This window comes from Dreissena polymorpha, chromosome 1, assembly GCF_020536995.1.
Source record: "Dreissena polymorpha isolate Duluth1 chromosome 1, UMN_Dpol_1.0, whole genome shotgun sequence".
In the NCBI taxonomy this organism is placed as follows: Eukaryota; Metazoa; Mollusca; class Bivalvia; order Myida; family Dreissenidae; genus Dreissena; species Dreissena polymorpha.
The window spans coordinates 124794960-124812792 of NC_068355.1; the positions used below are offsets into that span (position 1 = coordinate 124794960).

Genomic DNA, 17833 nt, shown 5'->3' on the forward strand with positions numbered 1-17833 from the left:
GTGATGTGTAACCTATACAGAACACTAGGGTGCAGTATTATGCGGATGTCAATTAAGGTCGAGGTTGATGTGTTGTTGAATCTCTGAGAGGACACTATATTTTAAACAATGTTGTCATCTAAAGCAAGCGTGTTAGCTAGGTAGGGGAATGATAGAAATATCTTAATTTCGTCATGGTAAACCATATGCATGTTGCAATTATATTTAATTTGACGGAGACATTAAGTGTGTCAATTTCGGACAAAAACGGGTTGCATAATTTCGGACCATGGTCGCGATGGGCAACAATTCGAAACGCATTTGGGCAATAACTAATACCAATAAAAGAGATTGCAAAATTATTTAAACATAATCTGTATCCTCTTGAAGATTTTAAGCAAAGTGTCTCACTGATTTGTAGCAGGATTGTTCTTTGTCACTGTAGTGTTTTCACGGTTAGCTCTTTGGGGTTCTTTCACAACAACTACAGCAATTACTAGCAACGACAAGATACTAAACTACTCACATGGGCATCAACTGGAATGCTCGTCAGGATGGTACCAATCGTCGTCGTCGTCGTCGAGGGAACTCGTCGGCTATACTTGTCGGTTGCACGTCACAAAATGGCACTATACATGTACTTCTGGGAATACACCTCCAGGCAAATACGTACTTAAACACACAGTCACCAGTTTACATACACATATACTTCTGGGAATACACTTCCAGGGTAATGCCTGTCATTTACAAAATCACAGGCAACTCACAGACTCACATACACAGTCACAGACTCACTTATATCTTCTGGGAATGGCCTTCCAGGTAAATACGTGTTGAACACACATAAAATACAATATAATACAATATGATACAATATAACCTATACTCAGGCTCACAATTACTCACTCAGGCTCACAATTACTCCAAGCAATACTCAACTTGGGAAAAGACGTCCACTCGCATCAATCACCCGTGCACAAGAGAGCGTACTATCTCGTGCTGCCCAGCATGCACTATATCGATTTGTCGCTGGTTCCCAATCACGAGGTATGTGCGCATTTTTGTAGACCGGGCACCGGCACAACACTCCTCCCACTTTTGTCCTTTTTGGACGACGCCACACAGCGAAGGAATCGTACCGGCCCCACCGATGAAGTAATAGTGCCCCTTGCGTAAGCACCTTGACCCAACTCCCCTAAGTCAGGCATAGCTTTCGTCCGACCTCTCTTTTGGCGCAACGCCTGCCATAAACCACAACTAAAGTTAATGCATCTCCATTAAATGACCATTTGTGTTTAGCACCTTCGCACAAATATGAACGCATATGAGCCATAATCTTTGTTAATAAAGAGTTAAAAATAAAAGTTCACAATAAGGTCCGGTAACTCTTGCTCCTTTTCTTGTCTGCACAATAATTGGACAAGTGTACCCACCTTCCAACCTATTTTCACAAATTTTAAGAAATAAAATAACTGCATACAAATACATCTCGCAGCCCAGATGAGAAGGCCTACGCCCTCTGCATGTGACTGCATAATATACAATAAAAATCCTCTTGGTTATATTAAAATAAAAATCACAAGAAATTTAACTTTCTAAGGTAATAAAAATCCTCTTGGTTATATTAAAATAAAAATCACAAGAAATGTAACTTTCTAAGGTACTACAAATGCGTTAAAATAATATCTAAGTGACCAAAAGGTTAAAAATATAAGAATAAAAAATAATCTTATTTTTGTCCAAATAATACATATAATTGCTTTTAATTTTATATAGAGAACGTACATTTTGCAACATAATCATTGACATTATATGGAGGAAAAGACAATTAAAATAAAACTATTGTACCCACTACATTCCTCCCACTTTTGTCCTCTTGGGCCGCCGCCCTACGGTCGCACCCAAGGCAGAAGAGATAGAGACTCAAATGGGACCATGATCCCCCTCCCGCAGGCAAAGGAGTGCCAGCGCATAGCGGGGTACATACAGACCGCTGCATTCTAGCGGTTAGTGACCAATATGTTTGTTGCATAAGAAAATTTCCATCACATTAGTTAATTTAAAAAAAACATTATTGTCGGCTATCGTCCGACAATTGATTAATCAAGAAAAAACATTTTTGTTGGCTTTCGTCTAACAAGTACAGTCACTTATGTATTAGAATGTGGAGATCACACTGAGAAATAATGTACTTTACAAAAATAAAAACAAAATAAAAGTGTACATGCACCGGGAAACACCTCCGGCCATTCAAAAAATCAAAGTGACGCTAGAGACAGTTGCCGTCAAGCACGGTCACACACAAATTAAAAAAAACCCTGCAAATATTGTTTAAAAGAACAACTCCGGGAAATACCACTTCCGGCCAACAGTATTGAGTGTGACAGTGGTCGTCAAGCACTGACACCTATAAAAAACAAACTCATGCGACAAAATTCTACGATATTGCTCGGCATATGGTTGGTAGTAAAGAATTTATAGAAAATTACGGAAATAAATGACATGATACAGCAATGACGAAGTGATTGAAGTTAGATCGACTCACAAATCTTAACATGGAAGGATAAAAGGTGACGGAGGTGCCAAGACTGGGATATTGCAGGGGAAACCGGGTTTTCTATTCACCATCTGCGTAGTTACCACATCCGATGGTGCGGTGTGACAGCGGTCGTCCGACAATGTCCGACAATGTCACACCCGACCATAAGTTAAAAAAAACAAACAACAGACTTCACGGGAAATAATCAAACACATCCGTGACTGTGCAAAGCACTTCTTAGCGCGGTAATACAAAAATTACAGGAAGTTAAGCGCGGACGGCACAAGATAATTTGGGACGACACTTTATGCCTATTCATTAAACCCCCATTTCGCAGAGCACTGCTCAGATTAATTTCAACAATATTGCAATAAAAGACTGGGCTTAAACTGAGACAATAGGACATATATATTCAAAACAATCTAATCAAACTAATCAAAATGTTTAAGAGAACTATTACTTTTATACACCGCGTACTTCATGTAATATTCATAACAACAACTTTTACTACTACTACTACTACTACTACTACTACTACTTCTGCTACTACTACTACTACCACTACTACTACTACTACTACTACTACTACCACTACTACTACTACCACTACTACTACTACTACTACTACTACTACTACTACTACTACTACTACTACTGCTGCTGCTTTTAGTGTTACTACTAGAGATACTCCGCGTACACCGTAATACGTTATCAACACCGCGAATAGAATGTGACTGCAACTTTACTGTATTTTTTAAAATTGGGGGTCTTTTGTATTTTGCATTGTTTTCCTAGTTTTACTAACAATTAACCTCGCTATTTACAATTTTAGGCGGTACAGGTTTTGGAAGTTAGACGCTCTGGTGGTCGCCAACCTAATTTCCACCGCTGGGACCGCTCCCAGCGGCGAGAACTAGAGGGTCGCCACCCTTTGGAACCACGCCTAACAAGTCTTCGAACACCACCTTCCCAGCTGTCATCTGGGGTAACTCGGCATCCGCATGCGCCGCCCTTACGGCGGTCACACGCGGCAACTTCTGTCGCCCGTCTGACAGGTACTGACCTTCCGGTGGCCGGAGTAGTTTCAGCAGCTTTTCGTTGGGCTATTTTGGCCCCCACCTGGTCGGCCCTGTCGGTCGCCATGCTTTTAGCCGCCTCCGCAGACTGAACCGCAACGCGCTGCACGCGAAATTCATCATCGCACACAGGATCTCCATGGTATCCTTCAGTGCTCTCGCCAATGACCATCCTTGGATCACTGACAACATCTGGCACTATTGGCAGCACCAAGGGAACTGCATCGTGCACGTCCTTGGCATGCTGCACCTTCATGCAGAACTGGGAAACCGGACCTAGCTGGTTTACATGATCCACTTCCGGTTGGCCCAACTGCTTAGTCGTCGCAGCTACCACAACGGGCTCCTTCTCCTTATGGTTGGGCAAGGACATGGCATGAAAATGTCCCCAGTTGGAACCATATCTGCCGCGATGCGATCCCTCAGGGCGGACTTTTGAATTTTGGTTCCGATGCCCACGTAAACCTCCGCCACCAGCACCCGCAGGATACATAACCTGGCGTTGGTCGTTGTACCACCGGTTCCGGACCTTCCCTGGGTAGGGGCACTCCACAGGGTATTCGGCATAGCCTTTTTTATTTCGAAACGGCTTACCCGGTTGTCGGACAAAGGGATCAACGGCCGAACTTCAATAAGAGTTTGACAATCTCTCCACAGCATCCAGCAACTTCTCGACCACCTGGGTCAATTTGTCGACCGCCGACACACTGACCTCATCCGCAGTGGGTGCTTTCTTCACCTCGTGAACCCACATTGACTCTTCTTGCTCAGTCTCCTGGGTATACCTCGGAGCCGCGGCGCAAGCCGACTGAACATGGCAATATATCTTAAGCATGTTCATCGCATCTCCCATAGATGTTGGTAACTGCAGACTAACATGCTTGCCGGCCTCCTCGTCAATCAAACCGTGACAAAACTTCGTCACTGCCTGTTCAGCGGCATATGCATAGGGCAGATCACAAAACGCCGCTGTTGCCAGCTTCAGCGCCCGATCTGACCAATTGTCTAGGGACTCGCCTACTTCCTGATGGGCAACGTGGAAACGGCCCTGCGCGGTGGCGGTAAGCTCCCTGGCGCCAAAACGCTCCTGCAGTCGCTGCATTAGCTCTGCGTAAGGTACCGTCCCTCTCCCTTCGGTAAGCAACGCATAGAAATCGACCGCCTTTCCTGTCAAACACCAACCAAGGCAATCGGCGCATTCTGCGTCAGACCAATCTTGCACCCTTGCGTAGCGCTCAAATTTGCTCTGAAAAACAAACCAATTTCTCTGCCCATCATATAGCAGGCTCTTAGGCAATTTTGTCAGAACATCCCGATCTTTCTGTGTCGGGGGAATACTTGGGCCAGGAGGGTTGCTTGGTCCGGGCAAATTATTGAAAACCGGTGCATTGCTGGGTATGGAAATAGTGATGGTAGATGGAATTGGGACAGGTAGACCATTCGGGGCAAGAGGGCCCTTTGAGGCACGATGGGATCCCGTAGGCCCATTGTCCCTACTCTGGGGCAAACCTAACAAAGGGGGCGGGGCGGGGACGCTTGATGCGACATTAAACGGTTTCGGTATCCTTGTCATCATATGGTTCGGCTGTAACAACAGACGCTTTGGGAGCAAAGGCTTTGCAATCTGGGGAAGAAAATCGTCCCATTGAGCAACGTCCGCCTCAAGAGCCGAAATTTGGGCTTCGAGTTGGGCCCTCTCGTGATCCTGACTTACCGACTCCTTCTCGAGCACAGACATATCTATCCACCTTTCGTGTGGGTCCATGGGCCTATTTGCGATTGACCGCCCCATTCCACCCTCCCCAACATGTTCCGCCCCATCCCCATACCCCAGGGCTTCTCTAAATAATGCGGGGTTAGTACTAAAATCCAACTCGGTCATGTCACCAAAGGTCAGCGGCCGCCCTATAATTGCCTCTAAAGTATGTGGTAACAAATTTCCCGTATTATCCCGTATCAAAACAATGGCCTGTGCCAGTTGTCTGCCCACACCCAGAATATTGCATAATCTAGTGGGAGTGTCGTAGTTCACTCGAATTTTTCTTGGGGCTACCAGTAAAAATGGTGGGGTATATCCACTTCCCATATCCATTGTCAATTTAGAACTTTACAAGTAAATATGAAAAAGTTAAATTAATAAAAAACCTAAAATAAATGGGCCAAGAAATTCTGAAATAAAAACTTTTGTATCTACTGGTAGACAATTAACATTTAATTGCCAAACAATAACCAATTAACAAAATCGCTATCACTGTTGTTGCTATCAATAATCAATAAAAACTGAAAGTAAGAAACACGTCGCTTTAACTTGACGTTAAGCACTAATTTCCCGGGACCCAGTTTACTTTCGCAATAACACTGCTATAAAAAGAATTGCCAAGGACAAAACTCGTGCGTGTAAACTTCTATTTCCTCGGACTTTAGTTACCGATATATCAGCAATTTACACTGCTATATACAACAGTCAACCAAACACGTTTTTCATGAACTGCTGCGCACAGAATACGCGCCAACTAATCACGGGAAAATTGCCAAATAAAAAAAAACACGTGGCCATCCGTTGATTACACAAGCAATTAAACTGTAACAAACAGCATTGAAAAATCACGTTTTTTAAGAAATATTTCACCAACTGATAACATGGCCGGCGAATGCCAACAATGGAAAAAAACTACGATGCCGTCTGTTTGTAACACACTTCTTAAAATAGACGAACACTGAGTTCAACAAGTTAAAAACAGAAATCACATAACACGTTTTATGGAACGAACAGTTTCTATAAACTTTAAATTAAATTTGATCCGTCGATTGAAAATAAATTATGCGATGCCGATTGATTTTGCAACTAGCCTAACCGTTAAACACAATTTTCACTTTGTCCCACGTTGGGCGCCATTGAAGTGTTTTCACGGTTAGCTCTTTGGGGTTCTTTCACAACAACTACAGCAATTACTAGCAACGACAAGATACTAAACTACTCACATGGGCATCAACTGGAATGCTCGTCAGGATGGTACCAATCGTCCTCGTCGTCGTCGAGGGAACTCGTCGGCTATACTTGTCGGTTGCACGTCACAAAATGGCACTATACATGTACTTCTGGGAATACACCTCCAGGCAAATACGTACTTAAACACACAGTCACCGGTTTACATACACATATACTTCTGGGAATACACTTCCAGGGTAATGCCTGTCATTTAGAAAATCACAGGCAACTCACAGACTCACATACACAGTCACAGACTCACTTATATCTTCTGGGAATGGCCTTCCAGGTAAATACGTGTTGAACACACATAAAATACAATATAATACAATATGATACAATATAACCTATACTCAGGCTCACAATTACTCACTCAGGCTCACAATTACTCCAAGCAATACTCAACTTGGGAAAAGACGTCCACTCGCATCAATCACCCGTGCACAAGAGAGCGTACTATCTCGTGCTGCCCAGCATGCACTATATCGATTTGTCGCTGGTTCCCAATCACGAGGTATGTGCGCATTTTTGTAGACCGGGCACCGGCACAACATCACATTGAAACATATATATATCAGCAGTTTCGTGATCTGGCTAGTTGCAATAATCCAACTAACTCCCAGCTATTGACTCTCTGGAGTTGCAAGTTGAAACAGCATTTTTCATATAAAGTCTTTAATAGGGAAAAAGAGCAACACATTATTTTCTGACATAAATAACCACAAACAGATCATAAATGTATCCGTTATGCACAAATTACAAACTCTGCTAGATCAGCTTACTAAACGGTGCAGGAGTGATTTTGGGTAAAAGCTAATTGTCCCTTATAATATAACACCTTCTACAGGAACCTTAACAATTAAATTTGCCTATGTCCATAGCAAAGCTTTATTAAGGTAGGGGGTGCAATGACTTTTTTCACCCAATTGGGAACGGTTCCGGTACCCATGCCATGGAATTTTTCGAGTCATGGAATTTTTCGCGTCGTGAAATCACCAAATTGGGAAAAAAACAAGTCGCAAAATCTTTCAATTGGGAAAAATCCAGTTGTGAATTGTACCAATTAAAGAATGGTATTTTAATGACTTTGTTTAACTTTTGTCAGCTTTAAATGACACAGGAAAGAAACATAGAGGTTTATTCACAGTCTTGCACAAACAACAACATGCTATCATAACACAGATTGTTACAGAGTTTCCTGCTTTAAATATATCAAGAATGGCGTCTTTCTGTGCTGATTGCGAGTCCAGACAGCCCCAGGCTGCATAGCCTTATCAGAGCACAAAGTGTGCGTGGTCAGAGTCTGTTTCGTTTGTCTGTGCAGACTAATAAACTTTGTACGAAGCCAAAATCGCTTAATGATTTGCTTTTGACTTCACTAGGCTTTCATTTTTAGCTCGGCGTTTTCGGAGAAAACCCGAAGTATTGTCATAGCCAGCTCCTCGTCCGCTGTCTGACGTCCGCGTCGTGCTAAAACCTTAACATTGGCTCTAAAATCAAAGTGCTTCTACCTACAACTTTGAAACTTCATATGAAGATGTACCTTGATGAGTTCTACACGCCACACCCATTTTGGGGTCACTAGGTCAAAGGTCAAGGTCACTGTGACCTCTAAAAAAAAATATAAAAAAATTCTGACAAGCTTTCATTTATTATGCCCCCTTCGAAGAAGAGGGCTTATATTGTTTTGCACATGTCGGTCGGTCCGTCCACCAGATGGTTTCCGGATGATAACTCAAGAACGCTTAGGCCTAGGATCATGAAACTTCATAGGTACGTTGATCATGACTGGCAGATGACCCCTATTGATTTTCAGGTCACTAGGTCAAAGTTCAAGGTCACAGTGACTCGATATAGTAAAATGGTTTCCGGATGATAACTCAAGAATGCTTAGGCCTAGGATCATGAAACTTCATAGGTACATTGATCATGACTGGCAGATGACCCCTATTGATTTTCAGGTCACTAGGTCAAAGGTCAAGGTCACTGTGACTCGAAATAGTAAAATGGTTTCCGGATGATAACTCAAGCATGCTTACGCCTAAGATCATGAAACTTCATAGGTACATTGATCATGACAGACTGGCAGATGACCCCTATTTATTTTCAGGTCACTAGGTCAAAGGTCAAGGTTACAGTGACTCGAAACAGTAAAATGGTTTCCGGATGATAACTCAAGAATGCTTATGTCTAGGATCATGAAACTTTATGGTACATAGATCATGACTGGCAGATGACCCCTATTGATTTTCAGGTCACTAGGTCAAAGGTCAAGGTCACAGTGACTCGAAACAGTAAAATGGTTTCCAGATGATAACTCAAGAATGCTTATGCCCAGGATCATGAAACTTCATAGGAACATTGATCATGACTGGCAGATGACCCCTATTGATTTTCAGGTCGTTAGGTCAAAGGTCAAGGTCACAACGACTCGAAACAGTAAAATGGTTTCAGGATGATAACTCAAGAATGCTTATGCCTAGGATAATGAAACTTCATAGATACATTGAATATGACTGGCAGATGACCCCTTTTGATTTTCAGGTCACTAGGTCAAAGTCACAGTGACTCGAAATAGTTAAATGGTTTCCGGATGATAACTCAAGATTGCTTACGCCTGGGATCATGAAACTTCATAGGTACATCGATCATGACTGGCAGATGACCCCTATTAATTTTCAGGTCACTAGGTCAAAGGTCAAGGTCACAGTGACTCAATACAGTTAAATGGTTTCCTGATGATAACTCAAGAATAATTAGGCCTAGGATCATGAAACTTCATAGGTACATCGATCATGACTGGCAGATGACCCCTATTGATTTTCAGGTCACTTGGTCAAAGGTCAAGGTCACAGTAACAAAAAAAGTATTCACACAATGGCTGCCACTACAACTGACAGCCATATTGGGGCATGCATGTTTACAAACAGCCCTTGTTCAAAACTGCGACCATAGCCGAGTGTGGCACCCATTATGCGGTGCTCTTGTTTTCTGTAATACTTACTATTGTGACACATGGTGAATATTGTTAGAAGCGTAAGAAAATTCGGACTGGTTTATATTTCGCAATAACATACACATATTTAATGTACGAATGTAACATTAAATGTTTAAACCAGTCAATGATTGAGAAGTTAAAAGCGCCGCAAGTTAAAACGGTCTTGGAATACGTCAAGTTGGCGTTTTTCAGGGATTGTTTACCTGATTTTGTATTTTTTCGGCAATTGGGACGAGTCCGTTTTTGTTTGGGAATGGGTCCGTAGGTCATCGTGAACGGGTCCGTTTACCAGACCCGTCCAAAGCAGGAAAAAAATCACTGGTCCCAATCCTTGGAGCATTTTCAAGATCTTCCATTAGGACAACAATTATTTGTTCGACCAGATGAAGTATTCAAGAGTGTCTGAATAAGCCTTAGTCTTTCGATTAAATCAAGTTAAAAATAAATAGGTTTAAAATTGACTTATGCTGCTTACCTTTATTGTGAATAAATACAATAACATATTCCAGGCTGATTCCTGAAGTGCGAATGCTGGGGACTGGGCGCCTAAAGCATACCCTTCCAGATCTGCCATACGAGTACAACGCACTGGAGCCTTGCATCTCCCACGACATCATGATGATTCACCACCAGAAGCACCACCAGACCTACATTAACAACCTGAATGCCACCGAGGAGAAACTGGCAGTCGCTGTGGAAAAAAGTATGTGATTTTATGATGATTTGTTAACATCTTTAGCAGGAGCCTTATATAAGCGCTTTTTCTCAAGAAAAGGTCCCTTTCACAACAGTTTCTTTTAAATGAGGAATTTTTTTCCAAAATGTACATTTAGTATTAGAAAATTTCTTCCGCTTACTCAGCTTAATAAATATTTTTTCCTCAAAATGAAAAGCTAGGCCTTTTACCTAAATCTAGAAAAGTTCTGTTTTAGTTCTCAGTTGTGGAATTTGCCAAAAATGTTTGATATAAAACATTTTTAAGCCCATTATTACATCAAGGTTGAGGTGAGGTTGGTGCTACGGGTTGTAAGAGGATGGTCATAAGCAAGGATTTTAGATAAAAACTGTGTAGGCAGTGTACTGCAGATTGGATGAGGTGTTGTTCACATGTATATTGCTCTGACCTCATTTTTGACAGGTTTCAACTATGTTGTGTTTTAGGTTTCTTAGGTTTAAAGTGCTAGTAGCGCTCATCACAATGCAAAATATTACTTAGTGCCAGATAGACAGTGAATGTAGGAAATAATAATGCTTGTCATAAAAAGGCTATATTTATTACATTATTATACCCTCTGTTACAAAGGAAGTGGAGTATACTGGAATCACCATGGATGTTTGTCTGTTAGCCAGTAACTTATTTGCTGGCATGTACCTAAGGTTAAAACCATGCCCATTTGTAAAAAATTCCCACACCCAGGCATCACATATTTTGTTGGATGTGTGTTCTACACAATAATGCTAGTTACTTCTGTTTCTTCAGAAAATATCAACGAAATAATCACACTACAGCCATCGCTGAAGTTCAACGGTGGAGGCCACATTAACCATTCAATATTTTGGAAGATTCTGAGCCCCAAGGGTGGGGGTCTTCCAAAGGGAGATCTTATGGAGCTCATAAAGAATAACTATGGTTCCTTTGACGCAATGAAGGCAGAGCTTACAGCAGCGTCTGTAGGGATCCAGGGCTCCGGTTGGGGCTGGCTAGGTTGGAACCCGGTCAATGGGCGCCTAAGGATTGCAACCTGTGCTAACCAGGACCCTCTGCAGCCAACGGCAGGTAACTGCTGGGTACTTGCTGTATATCCATAGATCTATGCTATGGCTAACATTGTTGTAGGTGACTTTGGACTGTTTTCAAATATTGGCCTTTATATATGTTTATATGGATACAGCGATTTTTCTTACCCAATTGGGAAAAGTACCTGTACCATACCAATTGGGAAAAAATAGCGCGAAAAACCCTGAAATTGGGAAAGTTTGCGTCGTGAAATCTCCCAATTGGAAATTATGTTTTTTTTTTATTACTTGGTGTTAACAGCACAAATCATCTCAAATATTGATCAAGATTCATTTTGGCTTGAAATGTTCACTGTCAGTACTCATTAATTAGGTTTTCCGAAGGAAAAAACTGGTTATTAGATTGGCGAATGCGGGCGGGCTGGCTGGCTGGCGGGCTGGCTGGCGGGCTGGCGGAATAAGCTTGTCCGGGCCATAACTATGTTGTTCATTGTCAGATTTTAAAATCATTTGGCACATTTGTTCACCATCATTGGACGGTGTGTCGCGCAAAATAATTACGTCGATATCTCCAAGGTCAAGGTCACACTTTGAGTTCAAAGGTCAAAAATGGCCATAAATGAGCTTGTCCGAGCCATAACTATGTCGTTCATCGTCAGATTTTAAAATCATTTGGCACATTTGTTCACCATCATTGGACGGTGTGTCGCGCGAAATAATTACGTCGATATCTCCAAGGTCAAGGTCACACTTTGAGTTCAAAGGTCAAAAATGGCCATAAATGAGCTTGTCCTGGCCATAACTATGTCATTCATTGTGAGATTTTAAAATCATTTGGCACATTTGTTCACCATCATGGGACGGTGTGTCCCACGAAAGAATCACGTCAATATCTCCAATGTCAAGGTCGCCACGACTAAAAATAGATTTAAAAAAAAAAAAAAAAATTACAAAGGGGGTTAATTTTTTTTGGTCATTTCAAAAGTTCAGTTTGAGTTTTCTCCCTTTATCAGATTTTTTTTTCACAATGAAAACCTGGTTTTGTGACAATTTTGTCCCTTGTTTTAATTGTTAACTTGCAGATAATGAACTTTAGGAACAAAATTGACGGATTTATCCTTCCTTTTGGGAATTTTTTAGACTACAATTGGAAATTTTGTAGTTTTCCTTCAATTGGGAAAAGTACCTTTTACCAGTACTTTATAAAGAAGGGAAAAAATCGCTGGGGTATATGATTTTGGAAGAAATCTCCATGTATTTCAAAATTTTATTTCAGTGTGTTAATGACAAAGTTCAATTTTTTCCACGATTGCTTACATAAATGATTCAGTTTGTGACAATACCAGTTATTTTTGAAGAACTTCTTGTGAGAAAAGTAAAAACATGCTTCATCTTTACAAAAATTAAGAATTTATTATAGCAGTGCTGTCTCCTGGTTAAGTTTTATTTTTGTTAAGTGGGAGTTTGGCTGTCTGCAACAGTATTTCAGTCACATCATTCTGGCAGTTAACCAACTTACACTTTTCCTGATAAACTTGTTAAAGAGTGCAAAAAATTATGCCAGTACTTACAACTTCCCTACATGAATCAGGGGTTGTTGGAGATGGGCCATTGAAGGATTTTATGAAGAATCCCCACACAGGTTTTGTGGCATGACTGTACATTGAGCATGAGATTCGTGGTTTAGCACTACCAACGGAGTTAGCCGGCATAGCTAAAACTACATACATATTAACCATGCATGTATGCCTTTTTATGCCCCCAGATGGAAAGATCGGGGGTATATTGTTTTTGGCCAGTCTGTCATTGTATATGTGTGTCCCAAAACTTTAACCTTCTTCATAAATTTTGCAATATTGAACGTTGCAACTTGATATTTGGCATGCATGTGTATCTCATGGAGCTGCACATTTGGAGTGGTGAAAGGTCATCCTTCAAGGTCAAAGGTCAAAAAAATAATTTCAAAAACTTTGACCAAAACTTTAACCTTCTTCATAACTTTTGCAATATTGAACGTAGCAACTTGATATTTGGCATGCATGTGTATCTTATGGAGCTGCACATTTTGAGTGGTGAAAGGTCAAGGTCATCCTTCAAGGTAAAAGGTAAAAACAAATAATTCAAAGTGGCGCATTAGGTGGCATTGTGTTTCTGACAAACACATCTCTTGTTTCTCAGCAAAATAATTATAAGCTTTTAAGCTTTGAATTTCCTTCGCCAAAATGATATTTATGAATGTCCTAAGTTGGCTCTCAAAGATTCTTTACATTCATCGACATGGTATTACAATATATAAGCTATGGTCAGCGAATTGCAAACTGTTAATGGGTATCATTTACTTGTTCATACCTATTCTCCCATCGCCCTTCTGTTTGTAGGCCTGGTGCCCCTGTTTGGTATCGACGTGTGGGAGCATGCTTACTACCTGCAGTATAAGAACGTGAGGCCAGACTATGTGAAGGCCATATTTGACATCGCAAACTGGGAAGAGGTCGGCAATAGACTTGCAGCCGCCCGCATGAAGGCGTAAACCAGAGAGAGACTTGGCATTATAAACTTTTGATGTGGAAAAACTTATTTATAGAGCCAGTCTATGTATTTAAATTTTAAATTTGGAGCTGTTTTTCTGCAATATTTGTGTGCTTATTATGATACAGTTGTTTAAGGTTCAAATTTGTAAATAATTTATTATTTCTAAAGCCACACATACACTTGTAAAGCTTCATACAGATGTGTTAACACAGGTCCACATCTGTAGATGCACTTATTAAGAGGCCAATGGATCTGTAATTAAACATTGAAATACACACACAGACTTGTTCACTGAATAAGAGGCATTTACAATTCATAAACATGATTCTCATTTCTTTATGTAATAGCACTACAATGTTTTCAAGAAGAGGATTTGTGGATATGGAATTAGATTTATTTGCAAAGTTATTGGAATACAGTTTCTACTTATTGTTCTTTGATGCTTATATATTTGGTGCAGCTTGTTATAAAATCAGAATTGAATACTTTTATGATAAGAGTCATAAGAATGTATGTATGATAAGTATTTGATATTACACAGTTAATAATGCTTTTAATATTGTATTTATGTATAGCTTTGCAATTCAAGAAGAGTAAAAAATTAACAGGATTTTGGTTTGGTTAATTAAAGATATGTAACATTTTTCTGTATATCAGTATTGTATTTTTCTTATGGATAAATGTTGGTGGTTTCAGGGGCCACAATGCTTTCAAAGCTGGACGTGATGAATTTATGATAAAAGTCTATCAGTCTATCTATATATTTGGCACATAATTGGCATATCCCAAAATCTAAAAGAGGTACCCTTTTGAAACTGCATAGGAAGGTAGATCTCATTGAGGAGCTTTGCAGTGCATAAGAACATAAGCTCAGAATGAGTTCAAAGGTTAGATTGACACATAAAACATCTTGTCCCCACTATACATTTGTGATTAATCATGCTATTTTAAATTTCCACTAATGACTACCATCAGTAGCCGGCATGTCATGTGTCACACCTGTCAAGATACCTCAAAAGTCAAGGTCACAGGTGGGGATCAGTGATCAAATTTGCCTATAAAAACTGTTTTCTCCAGACTGTATTTAGACGACCGTGAGGAAACTCTGTGTCATGTGTATCACCAGTCCCAATGCCACAATGATCAAACTGAGAGGTCAAAGTCAAATATGGCCATAAAAAGCTTGTGTTTGACATCAGTTGAATTTTGTGACAAAATTGGAATGTTGGGGGCATCCCTATGGACACATGCCTTGTTGTACTTAGAAAAATCAGATTAACGTTTGCATACAAGAACTCAATATCTCTACAGATATTCATTTATACATCAAAGTATGTTTTAGAGGTAATTTAATAAGGTCACTGACAAAGGTCCACAGCTCTTATCTGCAATTTAGCAAAATAATGCCCCCTGTGCACTATTTAGGTTAGGCTTGTGTTTGCCTATTAATAACACTAGTTAAAACTTTGGACTTAAGCAAGCCTGCATGGAGAACCAGCATTTTGGGCAGGTTGGGTCAATCTTTCTGTTGCTTAAAATAGGTAGAGATAATGTTTAATAAATTTAACTAACTTCAGCTACGATGGCGATATTTTAATGAAATTTTGTGTGAAGGTACATGTACATGCAGAGCCAGCCCAGGATTTTGGTGGCCATCAGGCCATGATCAATGTAACCGAATGCGAAAAAGGTATGTGCAGTATTTGCTTGGGATTGCATAGCTATTTAAATTATAGTAAATGAATTTATAAAATGATAAAAATCTAGTTTTGTGGCATGGCCAAGTTTCTTGTATTAATCTGATTTTTAACCAGGTTTTCCGAAGGAAAAAACTGGTTATTAGATTGGCCATGTCGGCGGGTGGGCTGGCGGGCATAACAAGCTTGTCCGGGCCATAACTTTGTCGTTCATTGTCAGATTTCAAAATCATTTGGCACATTTGTTCACCATCATTAGACGGTGTGTCGCGCGAAAAAATTACGTTGATATCTCCAAGGTCAATGTCACAATTTGAGTTTGAAGGTCAAAAATGGCCATAAAAGTCCTTGTCCGACCATAACTTTGTCGTTTATTGTCAGATTTTAAAATCATTGGCACATTTGTTCACCATCATTAGACGGTGTGTCGCGCGAAATAATTACGTCGATATCTCCAAGGTCAAGGTCACAATTTGAGTTTGAAGGTCAAAATGGCCATAAAAGACCTTGTCCGGGCCATTACTATGAACAATCAGTAACAATGCACATTTTGATTTTGAGTGGTCTCTGTTTATCAGATTTTTTTTCTAATTGAAAGCAAGGTCAATTTTACACAAGGGGGTTAACAATACACATTTTGAATTGTCTCCCTTTATCAGACTTTTTTTTTCAACTGAAAACCTGGTTTTGTGACAATTTTGTCCCTTGTTTTTATTTGATTTTGAACATAACTATTACAGATATGCACCATCAAACATGTCTTCACTTTAATAATATGAGGTTACTGAAAAAATTGTTCATTACACTATCAAACAAAACGAAATTTCAAGCATACTTTCTGGGATAGCTCTTGTTCTATTTTTAGTGATGTTGAATTTAAAACTACACCATCAAAACCCAAACACAACCTAGGTCTCCTTGCAAGCAAGCTATATCATAATTATGTAAGTTTCATCAAGTTTGGTAACTGCAAACTAAAGGTGTTCATGTAAGCTACCTTCAAACACAATTTCAGAGAAATATCTCCATCCAAACTTAAGTTATTAAGTAGACTCTGTTGTCTTCTTTTAGTCTAAGTAACCTTGACCTTTACTCAACATGCCCCAAATTCTATACAAAGCTAGGTCTCTATTAAGACTTGCTATTTCCCAAGTTTCATAAGGATCAGTCAATGCAAGTTACATTTTTTAACCGGAAACAACTTGTTTGACGTTGCCCACCCTCAAACTGTTGGCCATACATCAATCTAATAACCAGGATATTAAATCTCATAGAAAACCTGTTTAATAAAGGAGAATTCACGTTTACAAAACTGATGAACACAAAATAAAACAAGGGACAAAATTGTCACAAAACCAGGTTTTCAGTTGAAAAAAAGTCTGATAAAGGGAGACAATTCAAAATGTGTATTGTTAACCCCCTTGTGTAAAATTGACCTTGATTTCAATTAGAAAACAAGGGCTGTTTGTAAAACATGCATGCCCCCCATATGGGTTGTCAGTTGTAGTGGAATCCATTGTGTGAATACGTTTTTTGTCAATGACCTTAACAATTGACATAGTGACCTGAAAATCAATAGGGGTCATCTGCCAGTCATGATCAATGTACCTATGAAGTTTCATGATCCTAGGCCTAATTATTCTTTAGTTATCATCCGGAAAACATTTAACTGTTTCGAGTCACTGTGACCTTGACCTTTGACCTAGTGACCTGAAAATTGATACGGGTCATCTGCCAGTCATAATCAATGTACCTATGAAGTTTTATGATCCTAGGCGTAAGAATTCTTGAGTTATCATCCGGAATTTTTTTGTTTGTTTCGAGTCAATGTGACCTTTGACCTAGTGACCTGAAAATCAATAGGGGTCATCTGCCAGTCATGATCAATGTTCCTATAAAGTTTCATGATCCTAGGTGTAAGCATTCTTGAGTTATCATCCGGAATTTTTTTGTTTGTTTCGAGTCAATGTGACCTTTGACCTAGTGACCTGAAAATCAATAGGGGTCATCTGCCAGTCATGATCAATGTTCCTATAAAGTTTCATGATCCTAGGTGTAAGCATTCTTGAGTTATCATCCGCAAACCATTTTACTGTTTCGAGTCACTGTGACTTTGACCTAGTGACCTGAAAATCAATAGGGGTTATCTGCCAGTCCAGGGGTTTTTATCTGATTTTGGGGAAAGGGCCTGGCCTTTTTTTATGGGAAAAAAATTGCGCGAAACGTCGAATTTTGGGGAAAAAATTGTGCGAAAAGCTGGATTTGGGGGAAAATGAAGAAAGTCTA

General features: G+C 40.0%; 1 protein-coding gene across 1 annotated transcript; it reads left to right on the plus strand.

Annotated features, from left to right (window-relative positions):
- Window positions 1-7: 7 nt before the first annotated feature.
- On the plus strand, window positions 8-14493 carry LOC127848834 (superoxide dismutase [Mn], mitochondrial-like). The gene is made up of 4 exons (XM_052381493.1): window positions 8-140; window positions 10091-10284; window positions 11062-11358; window positions 13697-14493. Exons 1-4 carry the CDS (start codon window positions 109-111, stop codon window positions 13846-13848), a joined length of 675 nt encoding a protein of 224 aa, XP_052237453.1. The 5' UTR covers window positions 8-108; the 3' UTR covers window positions 13849-14493.
- Window positions 14494-17833: the final 3340 nt, after the last annotated feature.

Coding starts and splice junctions, on each gene's coding strand:
- LOC127848834 (XM_052381493.1), top strand. CDS start 109: ATGTTGTCATCTAAAGCAAGCGTGTTAGCTAG. Junction 141..10,090: donor AAAGCAAGCGTGTTAGCTAG/GTAGGGGAATGA, acceptor AACATATTCCAG/GCTGATTCCTGAAGTGCGAA. Junction 10,285..11,061: donor GGCAGTCGCTGTGGAAAAAA/GTATGTGATTTT, acceptor CTGTTTCTTCAG/AAAATATCAACGAAATAATC.